The 16,045-nt window shown below is 41.1% G+C and overlaps 1 protein-coding gene across 3 annotated transcripts in view; it reads right to left on the bottom strand.

The window, feature by feature from the left end:
* LOC134348551 (endoplasmic reticulum junction formation protein lunapark-A-like) overlaps window positions 1-16,045 on the bottom strand; it is an 89,297-nt gene that overhangs the window by 53,110 nt on the left and 20,142 nt on the right. For all 3 annotated transcript variants that reach the window (XM_063052106.1, XM_063052108.1, XM_063052107.1), the window contains exon 4: window positions 12,373-12,414. In XM_063052106.1, the coding sequence (XP_062908176.1) occupies window positions 12,373-12,414 (42 nt within the window). The remainder of the gene's footprint in view (window positions 1-12,372; window positions 12,415-16,045) is intronic.

Here is a 16,045-nt window from a genome sequence, read left to right as displayed (position 1 = left end):
ATGATTAGCTGCCCCACACATGAAGACAGAACTTTGGACCACTTCTATACCAACATTAAAGGCGAATTCTACATTTTCCCCAGGCACCCCTTGGCAACTCTGACCATGCCATGATCAAGCTTATTCCCAGATATAAACAAAAAGTGGAACAGTCCAAACCATCCAGGACCATCAAATGGCGATGGACTCCTGAGGCTGTTGGAAGGCTCAGAGACTTCTTAGACCATTGGAAGGTCATGGAAGGTTGGTGTGAGGATGTGTCTTTCTAAAGTTATCTTTGAGGTACAACAACAACAAAAAGCTGCGGTTCACCAAAGAGCTGAGAACACTCAGATCGCAAAAGACCATGCCTATCGGTCTGGAAACAAAGGAACATAGCTCTGCAAAATGACAGTTTAATAAAGCTCTGAAAGCAGCAAGTCTCTTATAAGGATAGCCAGACAGACACTTCAACAACAATAGCCGGGCAGTCTGGAGTTCCCTGCAGCGTCTTACCAACTTCTACAGAAGTACTTCCAAGTCTCCCACTCCCCTACCTTGGCCAATCAGCTCCATCAGTTTTATTGCTGGCTTGATAAGGGCAATCAACATCCATCTCCTCTGACCATCTCTGATCCTGAAAAACTGAGCCCCTACCCTCTTCCCTTTAACAACCAATCCAGTGTCACACCATCTCCCCCACCTTCAACCCAGCCTTTCTTCATCCTCCTCCCCTCCATCTCACCCCATACTTTGTCAATCAAGACATTTGCCAACTATTTGGAAAACAGAACATTAGGAAAGCTACAGGCCCTGATGGTGTCTCACTTGGTACTCTAAAGGACTGTATGAATCAGCTAGTACCCCTCTTCACTGAGATAATTAGCACCTCCGTGCAATTATGCAGGATTCCAGACTACTTCAAAGTTGCTACAATCCTTCCAGTTCCCAACAAAGGCAAGATCACTCATTTAATGATTATAAGCCAGTTGCTCTGTCTTCATAATTACAAAAATCTTTGAATGTCTGATGTTGGCCTAACTCAAGTCCATTATCGATCCTCTTCCAGTACAGTTTGTTTATAGAGCAAATCGCTCAGTTGAGGATGCAGTTAACTTGCACCTTCATTACATTCTATAACTTTTGTTCTGGAGTTGCTCCATAGCAAGCTAACCCAGCTAGCTGTACCCTACAGTATCTGTCAGTGGAATACGAACTTCCAAACAGAAAGGAAGCATTATGTAAGGCTAGGCTCCTACTTGTCCAATCCAATGTCTATAACCTCAGGTTCTTCCAGGGTTGTCTTCTTTCACCCCTCCTGTTCTCACTTTATATAAATGACTGTACCTCCAAAGACAAATCCATTAAAATGCTAAAGTTTGCAGATGACATAGCTGCAGCTGGTCTCATCTCTAATAATGATGTGACCTGCTATTAAACAGAGGTAAACCATCTTACAGCATGGTGTGCTCGTAACAAATTGGAGCTGAATGCAATCAAGACGGTGGAAATGAGGGCTGATTTCTACTGACAACCCCGTATCTGCCCCCTATTGGAAATTAGTGGTCAGGCTGTCTGTTGTCAAGTCAATCAAATTCCTGGGGACTACCATCACAATGAAGTGGGACAAACATGTTACGCTCATCACTAGGAAAGCCCAGCCAGTTTAGGAAACTTAACGTTAGTGTGTATCCTGAGGAATTTTACTCTGTCATTATTGAGACTGTTGTGATCTCCTCTCTCACTGTTTGGTTTCCTGCCACTTCCTCCAAGCTGCAGTGAGTCGTGGAGAAGATCATTGGCTGTCAGCTACCAACATTAAAAGAGCTGCTCATCACCACAGTGATGAAAAGAGCTGGAAAAAAAAATTACTGCTCACTTCACCCACCCCAGCAGTCATCTATTCACCAAACTGCCATCAGGGAGCCACGACAAGTCCACCACCATCAGGACTACACATAATCTCCAAGGCTTCTTTCCTGTAACTCCCAGCTTCTAAACAAACCTCACTTAGGTGTAATACTCTAACTGTCCCTGCACAACATCTGTTAAGTGTTCTGTCCTGCTCTCTTTATTCTGTTGATTATTGAGTGTTCATGTGTTCACATTTATTTAAGTTTGATTATTGATGTTTGTGCATGTAACCATTCTGCTAATTGTTGATTGCTCAAGGCTGTTTGCACTACTGCCTTGTAAATTGTTAGTTGCTGTTGTGTTAAATGTTATGGTTTTGTCCTGTGTTTTACGCTTGGCACCAAACCACAATCATATACTGGTAATAAGGTGATACTGAATGAGAAACCAATCCAGGCAATTCCTACACTATGCTTTGTTAAATAAAAATAGAACAGGGGAAAGTCGCAGCAATCAGGCCTCTGGGATGGAGTCTTGACTCTGGTTCAGAAGGGAAAGAGAGGATTGAAGAGGAGAAGAGTGGTGATGATAGGGAGTTCAACAGTTAGGGGGACAGAAGATTCTCTGGACATGAAAGACTCCCAAATGGTATGTTGCCTCACAGGCAGAAGGGTTAAAGATGTCTCAGATCAAGTCCATATTGATACCAACAACATAACTAGGAAAAGGGATGAGATCCTGAAGAACAAAAATAGAGAGCTTGGTAGGAAGCTAAAAGAAAAAGGACCTCAAGGGTAGTAATCTCTGGATTTCTGCCTGTGCCATATGCCAGTGAAGACAAGAGGAGGATGGTAGAGCAGATGAATGTGTAACTGAAGAGGGAGCAGGGTTTCAGATTTGTGGATCATTGGAATGTCTTCTGGAGAAGATATGACCTATAAAAAGGAGCTGGCTATACCTAAACTCGAGGATAAAGGTCCTTGCTAAGAGGAACTTTGTTAGAGTTGCTGGGAAGGGTTTAAAACTAGACTGGCTGGAGATGAGATAAGTCAGAGGATGAAGTAGTTGATGTAAAGGCTAATGCAGCGTGTGGAGAGACTATGAAGGATAAGCAGTGAACGTAGCATTAATACAGTCAGTTGGATGGTTAAAATGCGAAAAGTATTAACAAGGGTGATGAACTTAAGAGCATGGACTATAATGTTGCGACCATTATTGAGATTTGGCTGTCACATAGGCAGGAACGGCTGCTGGATGTTTCAGGGTTTAGATGTCTCAAAAGGGACAAAGAAGGGTGGGAAAAGATTGTGGGGGGGTAATGCTAATCAGGGATGATATAGTTGCAGAGAGGACATTATGGATGTATTGTCTACCAAGTCATTGTGGGTGGATGGTGTCAGAAATAGGAAGGGAATAATCTCTCTTTTTAGGAGTATTCCACAGACATCACAATAGCAACAGATACACTGAGGAGCACATTAGTAGGCAGACTTCGGATTAAGGAAAATTCCAAGGTATTCTACAGATAAGTGAAGAACAGGATGCTGACTAGAGTAAGAGTAGAATCAAGCAGAGATTTTAAAAAAAGGAAACGTGCCTGGAGTCAGACATAGAGGAGGCCCTTAATGAATACTTTTGCTTCAGTATTCACCAGTAAGAGGGACCTTGATGAATGTGAGACTGGAAATTGTGGAAAACTTTAGTACAAGTCTCTGGGGTCAGGTAGGATATACCTCAGATTAGTACAGGAAGTGAGGGAAGTGATTATTGCACCTTTGATAATGATCTTTATGTCCTCACAGGAGTGTTACCAAAAGATTGGAGAATGTCATATGCTATTCCTTTGTTCAAGAAAGGTAATGGGAATAATCCTGAGAATTACAGAGAGTCTTACATCAGTGGTGGGCAAATTATTGGACAGAGTTCTTAAATACAGGATTTATAAGCATTTGGAGAAGTATAGTCTGACTAGGGATAGTAGCATGGCTTTGAGAGTGGCAGGTCATGCTTATGAGCCTGACTGACTTTAAGGAAGTGACATAACAAATTAATTATGTAGAGCAGTGGGATGTGGGGTATATGCATTTTAGTAAGGCCTTTAACAAGGTTCCCCTTGGTAGGCTCATTTAAAAAGTCAGGAGGCATAGGATCCAGAGAAACTTAGCTGCTTGCATTCATAATTGGCTTGCCAATAAAAGTGGAGAGCTCTGTTTAGACCACACTAGAAACATTATGTTCATTTCTGGTCACTTCATTATAGGAAGGATGTGGAGGCTTTAGAGAATGCGCAGAAGAGATTTACCAGGATGTTGACTCATATAACAAAAATATAACCATATAACAATTACAGCACAGAAAAAGGCCATCTCGGCCCTTCTGGTCCGTGCCAAACTCTGCTCTCAGCTAGTCCCACCGACCTGCACTCAGCCCATAACCCTCCATTCCTTTCCTGCCCACATATCTATCCAATTTAACTTTAAATGACAACATCAAACCTGCCTCAACCACTTCTGCTGAAAGCTCGTTCAACACAGCTACCACTCTCTGAGTAAAGAAGTTCCCCTCATACTACCCTTAAACCTTTGCCCTTTAACTCTCAACTCATGTCCTCTTGTTTGAATCTCCCCCACTCTCAATGGAAAAAGCCTATCCACGTCAACTCTATCTATCCCCCTCATAATTTTAAATGCCTCTATCAAGTCCCCCCTCAACCTTCCACACTCCAAAGAATAAAAACCCAACTTGTTCAACCTTTCTCTGTAACTTAGGAGATGAAACCCAGGCAACATTCTAGTATATCTCCTCTGTACTCTCTCTATTTTGTTGACAGGTAGTAGGGATAGTCCGGGTAATTATAGACCAGTGAGCCTTACGTCTGTGGTGGGAAAGTTGTTGGAAAAGATTCTTAGAGATAGGATCTCTGGGCATTTAGAGAACCATGGTCTGATCAGGGACAGTCAGTATGGCTTTGTGAAGGGCAGATCATGTCTAACAAGCCTGATAGAATTCTTTGAGGTGACCAGGCATATAGATGAGGGTAGTGCAGTGGATGTGATCTATATGGATTTTAATAAGGCATTTGACAAGGTTCCACACGGTAGGCTTATTCAGAAAGTCAGAAGGCATGGGATCCAGGGAAGTTTGGCCAGGTGGATTCAGAATTGGCTTGCCTGCAGAAAGCAGAGGGTCATGGTGGAGGGAGTACATTCAGATTAGAGGATTGTGACTAGTGGTGTCCCACAAGGATCTGTTCTGGGACCTCTACTTCTCGTGATTTTTATTAACGACCTGGATATGGGGGTAGAAGGGTGGGTTGGCAAGTTTGCAGACGACACAAAAGTTGGTGGTGTTGTAGATAGTGTAGAGGATTGTCAAAGATTGCAGAGAGACATTGATAGGATGCAGAAATGGGCTGAGAAATGGCAGATGGAGTTCAACCCAGAGAAGTGTGAGGTGGTACACTTTGGAAGGACAAACTCCAAGGCAGAGTACAAAGTAAATGGCAGGATACTTGGTAGTGTGGAGGAACAGAGGGATCTGGGGGTACATGTCCACAGATCCCTGGAAGTTGCCTCACAGGTGGATAGGGTAGTTAAGAAAGCTTATGGGGTGTTAGCTTTCATAAATCGAGGGATAGAGTTTAAGAGTCACGATGTAATGATCAGCTCTATAAAACTCTGGTTAGGCCACACCTGGAGTACTGTGTCCAGTTCTGGTCGCCTCACCATACAAAGGATGTGGAAGCATTGGAAAGGGTACAGAGGAGATTTACCAGGATGCTGCCTGTTTAGAGAGTATGCATTATGATCAGAGATTAAGGGAGCTAGGGTTTTACTCTTTGGAGAGAAGGAGGATGAGAGGAGACATGATAGAGGTGTACAAGATAATAAGAGGAATAGATAAGAGTGGCTAGCCAGCGCCTCTTCCCCAGGGCACCACTGCTCAATACAAGAGGACATGGCTTTAAGCTAAGGGGTGGGAAGTTCAAGGGGGATATTAGAGGAGGTTTTTTATTTAACTCAGAGAGTGGTTGGTGCGTGGAATGCACTGCCTGAGTCAGTGGTGGAGGCAGATACACTAGTGAAGTTTAAGAGACTACTAGACAGGTATATGGAGGAATTTAAGGTGGGGGCTTATATGGGAGGCAGGGTTTGCGGGTTGGCACAACATTGTGGGCTGAAGGGCCTGTACTGTGCTGTACTATTCTATGTACTATGTTTGTTCCTATAATTCGGTGACCAGACTCGATTAGAGAACATGTCTTATGAGGAAAGATTGAGCAAGCTAGGGTTCACCTCCTAGGGAGCAAAGGAAGATGAAGAAGTGACTTGATAGAGGTTTACATGGTGATAGGAGGCAAAGATAGAGTGGTCAGCCAGCATCTTTTTGCAAGAGTAACAATGACTCATCCGAGAAGCCATTAATTTTAAGGTGATTGGAGGAAACCATGGGGGTATGTCGGAGATAGTTTTTCTTAAAATAGATAGAGAGTCTCAAGTGCATGAAATACACTAGCAGCGTGAGAAATAGAGGCAGATACATTAGGAACATTTAAGAGACTTAGATGGGCTCATGGATGAAAGAAATATGGAGGAGTATATGAGAGACAATAGACAATAGGTGCAGGAGTAGGCCATTCGGCCCTTCGAGCCAGCACCGCCATTCACTGTGATCATGGTTGATCATCCACAATCAGTATCCAGTTCCTACCTTATCCCCATAACCTTTGATTCCGCTATCTTTAAGAGCTCTATCCATCTCTTTTTTGAAAGCATCCAGAGACTTGCCCTCCACAGCCATATTCCATATATCCACCACTCTCTGGGTGAAAAAGTTTTTCCTCAACTCCGTTCTAAATGGCCTACCCCTAATTCTTAAACTGTGGCCTCTGGTTCTGGACTCACCCATCAGCGGGAACGTGCTTCCTGCCTGCAGCGTGTCCAATCCCTTAATAATCTTATATGTTTCATTAAGATCTCCTCTCAGCCTTCTAAATTCCAGAGTATACAAGCCCAGTCACTCCAATCTTTCAACATATGACAGTCCCGCCATCCCATGAATTAACCTTGCGAACCTACACTGCACTCCCTCAATAGCAAGAATGTCCTTCCTCAAATTTGCAGACCAAAACTGCACACAGTACTCCAGGTGTGGTCTCACCAGGGCCCTGTACAGCTGCAGAAGGACCTCTTTGCTCTTACACTCAATTCCACTTGTTATGAAGGCCAGCATGCCATTAGCTTTTTTCACTACTGCTGTACTTGCATACTTGCTTTCAGTGACTGATGTACAAGAACACCGAGATCTCATGAGGGAAGAGAGGGAAGGGTTAGATCGATCTTAAGAGTAGATTAAGAGATCGGCACATGTTTTAATAAATGTAAGTGCACTTAACTAGACAGAACAGACAATGAAGACAGGCATGATAAAAAGGATGAAAATAAAAAAGACTGATACCACAATTGTGAATGCAGCATTTTTAAATTAGGGAGAATAGAAGCACTATCACAATCTAAAATGGAGATGCATCAGAAGTTAATCAACTCTAAAAAGAAATTTGTATAAAGGACCTATTTTCTGTTCCAATGCATTTCAAATTCAGTGAATTGTTCTGCATTCCTTCAGTACACATTGCTCTTTCATCTGCAAAAGGATCATTACAAATAGTTTTTAGAAAACTGCAAATTCAGTGTTGCAATTGCATTCTGCTGACTGTGTTCTTCCTGGTTTCATCACTTTCAGCCTTTCATATTATAGTAACATGCAATCCATACATGCTTATTTTCTTCTTAATGCTCTTTCACTCATCTTTATTCACTCCTCCTCCTCAGCCCATATCAAAATTCTCACCTGCTTTCATCAATTATTAGCAAAGTTGCAAGGACATAAATCAGCAGTTCAAAAACTTTTGAGTACAGAAGCTAGGTGGTGACCAGTTGGCCTTGAAGGTAAGAATGCAGAATGAGACATTGGAGAAAAAAAAGGGTTTGTCTCGGATACCTGAACCTTCATGGAAATTTAAAAAAACAACAGGAAGGAAGGAAGGATACAATTAAAGACAGCTGTATAATCTCAATTATAGTGGTAATCGAGGTCAGAAGCTTCCTACACTTGTGTGGAAGCAAGAGAAACTGGTTTCTGATAGTGAAGAAAAGAAAAGAATTTATTTTTTTCCATTCTGAGAACACCCAAGAGTAGTGAGCAGCCTTGCCAGATTGGACAGAGACTTGATATGGACCGGCCAGATCTGATGATGAATGACTGAAGTATGGTGTATTGTTTAAACTGATATCTACACTCAGTGAGCTTTAAATCCCTCCTCGGTTTTTGCCCTTCCTCTTCACTTCTCCATTTTGGAAAAAAAAGACTCAAGGCTGCAACTTGAAACCACAGAAGACCATCTCCAACATTCCTTACTTTTGACAGTTCTTGAAAATATCACCACCCAAATCCATTATTGCCACCTATGCAGTCACATTTCTGCCCCAACCACCCCGCTAAAAAGAACCCATAGTTAAGAACAAATTACTTCCTCTAAACATGTTGTACGTCTATGGTTCATCATTCTTGATCTCTCACTGACCTTTGACAATTAATCATACTATTATCCTCCTTTGTCTAGCTGAATGGGGCCACCTTTGCCTGGCTCCATCTTTTACTACCAGCATTTTTCAAAAACTTTCCTTCAATTATTCGCTTTCCACATACTGTCAACCTGAATCCCAAAAGAGATATTAATCCTTATTACCATTCACAAATGAACTCCCTGAAAGTATTGCATCAAGTTTCTAATCATAGAGCTAGAAGAGAAAATTTAATTTCAGTGGCATCTATTAACCCTTTAACTACTTTTATTCCAATTATTTTCCAATTTCCATTTCTGCTGAGCTTAAATAATGCACTGAGTTCTCATCAAAACTGTATTCTTTCCTAGCCACTATCCATATTGTTTTCAACCCTGTGGTCTTAGATCCCAAGCTGAACAGCCACTTCAAAGTCGTCCATGCCACTGCCTCTCGGTGTCAGTATACTTATTCATGTAAACTTCACCCATGCTTTGCTCTATGGGTAGCGAATTAATTCTTCCTGGCCAACTCTCATTTTCCATTCTCCATGAACCCAAGCTCATGTACTTGTTTATTCCAAATAACACCAAATTCTGCTTAACCATTATTCTTATCTCTAGGAATATACTCATGTCAAAATGGTTATTGTGATGCCTCTGGTGTGTTAGGTAGTGGGTAGTGTTCGTCACTCTCACTTTCAGCTTCCACTTCTGGCTTATGAAAAGGAGAGATGAATGTGTAAGTCTCTCCCTGCCAGTACATAGCCTCTCCAACAGCAAACCTCATGTAGTACCTCTTTGCAGCAACACACGAAAACAGAACTTTTGGACTCAGTCTTAATCACAGAGGATGGGGAGGAGGTCTGGCCCCTGCACACGTAGCACCAAGCTGGACAAGCCTTGGTGCTCGTGAACCAGATTCCCAGCTATGGGTAAATAGTCCCACTGCCTTGTGTGCAGCCTTGGGAGAGATGAAGGTAAAGGGAGTAAACCTAGACTGCAAATTCAGAGGGGAGCCATAAGACCATAAGGCAAAGGAGCAGGTCGGCCATTTGGCCCATCGAGTCTGCTCCGCCATTTTATCATGAGCTGATCCATTCTCCCATTTAGTCCCACTCCCCCACCTTCTCACCATAACCTTTCATGCCCTGGCTACTCAGATACCTATCAATCTCTGCCTTAAATACACCCAATTACTTGGCCTCCACTGCTGCCCGTGGCAACAAATTCCATAGATTCACCACCCTCTGACTAAAAAAATTTCTTCGCATTTCTGTTCTGAATGGGTGCCCTACAATCCTTAAGTCATGCCCTCTCGTACTAGACTCCCCCATCATGGGAAACAACTTTGCCACATCCACTCTGTCCATGCCTTTCAACATTCGAAATGTTTCTATGAGGTCTCCCCTCATTCTTCTAAACTCCAAGGAATACAGTCCAAGAGCGGACAAACGTTCCTCACATGTTAACCCTCTCATTCCTGGAATCATTCTAGTGAATCTTCTCTGTACCCTCTCCAACGTCAGCACATCCTTTCTTAAATAAGGAGACCAAAACTGCCCACGGTACTCCAAGTGAGATCTCACCAGCGCCTTACAGAGCCTCAACATCACATCCCTGCTCCTATACTCTATTCCTCTAGAAATGAATGCCAACATTGCATTCGCCTTCTTCACCACCGACTCAACCTGGAGGTTAACCTTAAGGGTATCCTGTACAAAGACTCCCAAGACCCGTTGCATCTCTGAATTTGGAATTCTTTCCCTATTTAAATAATAGTCTGCCCGTTTATTTCTTCTGCCAAAGTGCATAACTATACACTTTCCAACATTGTTATTTCATTTGCCATTTCTTTGCCCATTCTTCCAATCTACCCAAGTCTCTCTGCAGACTCTCCGTTTCCTCAGCACTACTAGCCCCTCCACCTATCTTCGTATCGTCAGCAAACTTAGCCACAAAGCCATCTATTCCATAATCCAAATCATTGATGTACAATGTAAAAAGAAGCGGCCCCAAAATGGACCCCTGTGGAACACCACTGGTAACCGGCAGCCAACCAGAATAGGATCCCTTTATTCCCACTCTGTTTCCTGCCAATCAGCCAACGCTCTATCCACGTATGTAATTTTCCCATAATTCCATGCGCTCTTATCTTGTTAAGTAGCCTCATGTGTGGCACCTTGTCAAAGGCCTTCTGAAAATCCAAATATACAACATTCACTGCATCTCCCTTGTCTAGCCTACTTGTAATTTCCTCAAAAAATTGTAATGGGTTTGTCAGGCAGGATTTTCCTTTACGGAATCCATGCTGAGTTCTGCCCATCTTGTCATATGCCTCCAGGTACTCTCTAACCTCATCCTTGACAATCAACTCCAACAACTTCCCAACCACTGATGTCAAGCTAACAGGTCTATAATTTCCTTTTTGCTTCCTTGCCCCCTAAGGCAACTGCACGTCATTGAACATCCTTCCAGCAGCTCCTGCAGCCAAGCTGGTGCCAAACATATTGCTTCATAAGCTTTCCTTTGGACCACACTGGTGAGGCCGAGAGGGCATCTTGGCGACTGGGCATCTCAGAATCTTCATATCTTCCAAGACTTGTGATAATGATCATCACCCATTGTCCTTCTAGACAGATGGATGCCAACTGTTCCCCTTTCACCAAGGTTTTCACTGTAAAGTTTCTATCCTTGCTTTCAATTTGCCCGTTCTTACTTCTCACCAGCAAACAAAAACCAGCTTGAGTCACCAGACGTTACCAAATATCCTATAATCACCAAACCAAACACAATACTATTTTCTGTCACCCCCACTTAGTACTAATCACAAATTCAGATAAACACATAAACAAGACATTTAGATCAACTGGTTACTGCTATATACCTTTTTAAAAATCCTAACAATTCTGACACATGGGCTTTCCTTTTATCCTCCCTGAGCAACTGCATTTCAGGTGTAGCTACATTCAGAGTTCTTCATAATCACTTAGGGTTTCCTCCCAGAATCTGCGTATGCTCCACCTCAGATTATAAATAGATGAGGCTGAAGCTATTTTTATACCTGTTAAATTGCATTCTCTGCTATCATAATAAACATCAGCTGTCGTTGCAACCTCACTTCATTGGCACTAACAAAGCAAATGCAAATTCCGGCAAGCCAAATGACAAAGCTTCAAGCTTATTTTCAGCATTCTGTTTGCAGTCTGACTACTCTATGTTTTTGTTTAAATTGTGTTCAAGAGCACTGATGTCTCATTAATTGATAAGACAGGTCCAAACAATAGGACACTGTACAGTAATAAAACTTGAAAGCTTACTCTTATTTGCATATACACAAAATCTTATTTGTCTTGCCTTCTGCACAGAAACAGTACTTACTTTGGTGAAAACCCAATAGTTACAAGCTTCTCTCCCAATCACTTACAAAAGAATAGTTTAAGTAAAACAGTGTTATCTGCTGAAATCAAACATCATCTCCAAACTCAAAAAAACTGGAAATGTCAAGCAATATTCTCTGGTATATTTTGGTGGCTGGTTGAAGAGGGCCCATTGAACTGAGTTAGCCTAATCCCAAACTACAAGTGACATCTTATTTGTGAACTTTGTTATATTTCACCGTCTAATGACTTGCTTCTCTATTCAAGTAGTCTGCTCGAAGCCATTTCAAAGCCAACCATATAGGTGGATCAGCAGTCACATTAAGGCTAGACTGCACAAAGATAGCAAATCACCTCCCCAGAAGAAATCAGTGCACCAAATTTTGTTTTGTTGTTGTTGACAATCTACTATTTTTGCAGACTTCATTACTTAATTTTGTTTAAATACCAAATTAGTGACAGACTGCAAATTGTTGGTTGCAATTTGAATTTCAGGATCTGGATTGTTTGTCACTTAGCAGCCACTACATCACAACTTTTTCACATTTACACCATTTATACATTTGAATGAAAAATGAAAAAAATGAAGGACGGTACCTTGTCAATTTTTTCCAATATTTCTACAGTGGAAGGCTTTGCCTGAATTAAAGATAAAAAGAAATGTAAAAAATACAAAAGAACATGTTCATATAATAGCTTTCACATGATAAATATTCTAGTTCAACACTATAAAAGTTTGTTTCTTTTACACTAGGTGGGACCACTCACCAGCTGGCTTGGGTATAACAGCAAATCACCCAATGATCAAGATACAATCATTTTGTGATGGAATAAAATAAAAAATGTACATAGATATTATCTAAGTATTATTAATACATAATGATAATACAAACTTAATAAAGCCAATAGTAGACGACACTAGTGAAAAGTTTATAACCATATCTTTTCATGGTAACAAGTTGACAACTAAAAAACAGCAAGTATTATTTATGAATATTAATTCTTGACGTCAGACCTAGATTTCACTTTGATTAACACTATGTTTACTATTCACAAGGACAGAAAGGGGAAAAATGAACATAGATGGCACAATAAAAGCTCAAGTGAAAAGCTTATAAAACTAAAATCCAAGATGGAGCTGCCATCAAAAAGACTGATGTATTTCCCTGAGAACACCTGCATGGATTTATTTTGTATTCAGGATATTAAAGACTGATAATCCAGCATTCAATTATTCAGAAACCCTTACAATTCCATAAGACTGTTTGACACAAAATCTGAATTAACACACACTTGTGCCTTCTCCCCGTCACCTTTGATGTCCTTACTAATTAGAACTTATCAACCTCTGCTTTAAATATACGCAATGACTTAATCTCCACAGTTGTCTGTAGCAATGAATTCCACAGATGCCCATTCGTCTAGAATGCGACCCAGGGGTTCAGAATACAACAGAAGTATGCAGCCAGAGTCAGGGATTTAAGAGTGTGACTGCGACAGTGGTCCAGACCACAGGCCGGTCTTGCGACTCAAGCTTAGAATCTGGAAAGCAGGTAGGTTTGCAGCCTGAGTGAGAGTGAGAGTGCTTGTACATTTTCCTGCTCCTCTTAAACACACTGTGCACCAGAAAATGTATTATATGATGTAACACAAAAAAAGAAAATTCTGGGTATTAATTAGCAGTAAATCAAATAGTCTGGAAAATGAGAAAGTTCGGCACCAAATTTCAAGTGCTGGATTGTTTTTCTGTCATACAGTTAAAATAATGCCATTCTGCCATATTTGTCAATGCCAACCAGAGGACCTTCCCTGCTAGTCCCAGGTGCCCACATTTGGTCCATAAACCTCTCAGCCCCTTCTCTCTATGGAACTGTAAAATGCCTTTCATCATCATCAGGTGCCATGCCCAGTTTGAGCTTTGACTGCCATGGCCCACACACTCCTGTTTCGGGTCAAGTGGATCAATTTATTGGTATTCATTTCCAATTCTCTGGCTGCTGTCTCCATCATCATTTGTCTTCGTCTTCCTCTTGCATTCTTCCCTTCAATCTTTCCCATAATTACCGTGCATTCTAACTCCTCTTTCCTAATCACATGTCCAATGAAGTTACATTGCCTTTTCATGATCTCATACATTTCTGTATTTGTGCTTGCTCTGTTCATGACATCCTCATTAGATATTTGTTTCGTCCATGATATTCTTTGCATTCTCCTCAAAAACCACATTTCTGCTGCTACAATTTGTTTCCTCATGTTACTAGATATTGTCCAACATTCTGAGCCATATAACATAACTGGATAAACATAACATTTCAGTACTCTGAGGCCGGTTGTCATACCTAGTTTAGCATTGGTCAGTATACTCTTCATTCTCGCAAAGGTGTCTTTTGCCATCCCTATTCTTCTTTTGATGTTCAAGTCGCACCTGCCATCTGACGTCACCCAGCTTCCTAAGCAGCAAAAGTTCTGTACTTGTTTTATGTCTTCCCCATTTATTCTCAGCCTACAGATGGGATTCTCCTTCTTTTTGGATATCACCATACATTCTGTCTTTTTGCAATTGATAGATAGACCCATTTTTGCACTTTCTTCAACAATTACATCAATTATATCAATTAAGTTTTGTAGTTCTTCCTTGCAATTAACAGTGTCATCTGCATATCTGAAATTATTGATGTTTTCACCGCCAACTTTGATTCCCAAGATGTCTCTTATTTTTTGTAATATTGTTTCACTGTTCACATTAAATAAATCAGGGGAGAAAACACACCCTTGTCTAACACTTCTCTTGATTTTCGTAAACTGACTCACTTCTCCATCTCTTCTTACGGCGGCAGTTTGTTCCCAGTTCAGATTTCTGATTAGGCGGAAGTCTTTCGAATCTAGATCTAGAACTTTCCATAATATTTCAAATAACTTAGTGCTTCACTTCATCAAATGCTTTTGTGTAGTCGAAAAAACAAACAAATTTTTTTGCACTTGAATAGCTCATTCTGATAGCATCCTTAAGACTGATTTATACTTGTGCGTTAAATTGATGATGTGTAGGTACGGCGCAGCCACGAACCCTACGCAGTGCCTACGCTGATCCTTATGCCTGACACGCACCTCTCCCAAAATGTAACTGCGCATCACAGCAATGCAGACTACAAAAACTGTGATTGGTCAGCTTGGTAGCATCGCATTTCCTCCTACGCTGCAATAGCTTCCCATTGGGCGACTGAAGGGCAGGGAAGGGACTCTGGCTGCAATGCTTTCCATAAAGCTTTACAGACCTCCGAAATGATGGAGAACACATTTCGCTTCTATGAAAAAAGACGCTCACTTTAAACTTGTTTACCCCGAGAAAGACTACCATGACCATGAAGCCTTGCACGGGCAGGTGTGTGCACATGCGTGACGTGTGCGAATTGCAGAGAGACGCAGGCACAGCAACGTACAAGTATAAATGCTCACAACAGCGTAGCCCACTTGTGTAGGCTACGGCGTAAGCTGATACGCACAAGTATAAATCAGCCTTTAACATCAATATTGCGTTCCTTGTACCATTGTCTTTCACAAAACCACATTGTTCTTCGTCTATTTCAGCTTCTATCTTACTTTTAGCTCGTCATCAAAATTCTTACAAGTATCTTGGTGATATGACTCATTAAACTTATGGTCCTATGTAATTCACATTCTATTGCTCCAGCTTTCTTAGGAAGAGTGATAAATACTGATTTTTTCATCTCTTCTGGTATTATTCCAGTCTCATAAATGTCACTGATTAAATCAGTAAGTTTTTCAATTCCATAATCTTCAAGGGCAACAATTTGTTCTATTACTAATTCATCTCAGGACCTGCTACCTTTCCTTTCTTCATCTTATTTATTGCATTACGAACTTCATATTTTAAAATACTTGGACCTTCAATGTTTATCTTAATTTCTGGTTTTTCACCTCGATCGTCTTCAAATAATTCCTGAATATACTCAGTCCATCTGTTCATAATCTCATCTTTTTCCATGATAATGGTACCGTCCTTTGCTTTCAAACATCCACCTGAAGAACAGAGGAGCTTTTTACCAGTGATATTCTTGATTTGTTGATGTAACCTTTTTGGATCAGTAATAGGGATTCTTTCTATTTGCTCACATTCCTGGTTTAACCATTCTTCTTTGGCTTTTTGACATGGGCTTTTAACTTTTTTTAATCTAAGGACTTGTATTCTATAAGATTTGCTTTCTTCCGTCTCCTTTCTTCCATTAGATTTTTTTTAATTTCATCTGTC

The sequence above is a fragment of the Mobula hypostoma genome, chromosome 6 (assembly GCF_963921235.1).
Source record: "Mobula hypostoma chromosome 6, sMobHyp1.1, whole genome shotgun sequence".
NCBI classification, from domain to species: Eukaryota; Metazoa; Chordata; class Chondrichthyes; order Myliobatiformes; family Myliobatidae; genus Mobula; species Mobula hypostoma.
The sequence above is the reverse complement of the archived record's forward strand: the minus strand, read 5'-3'. Positions and strand labels throughout refer to the sequence as shown.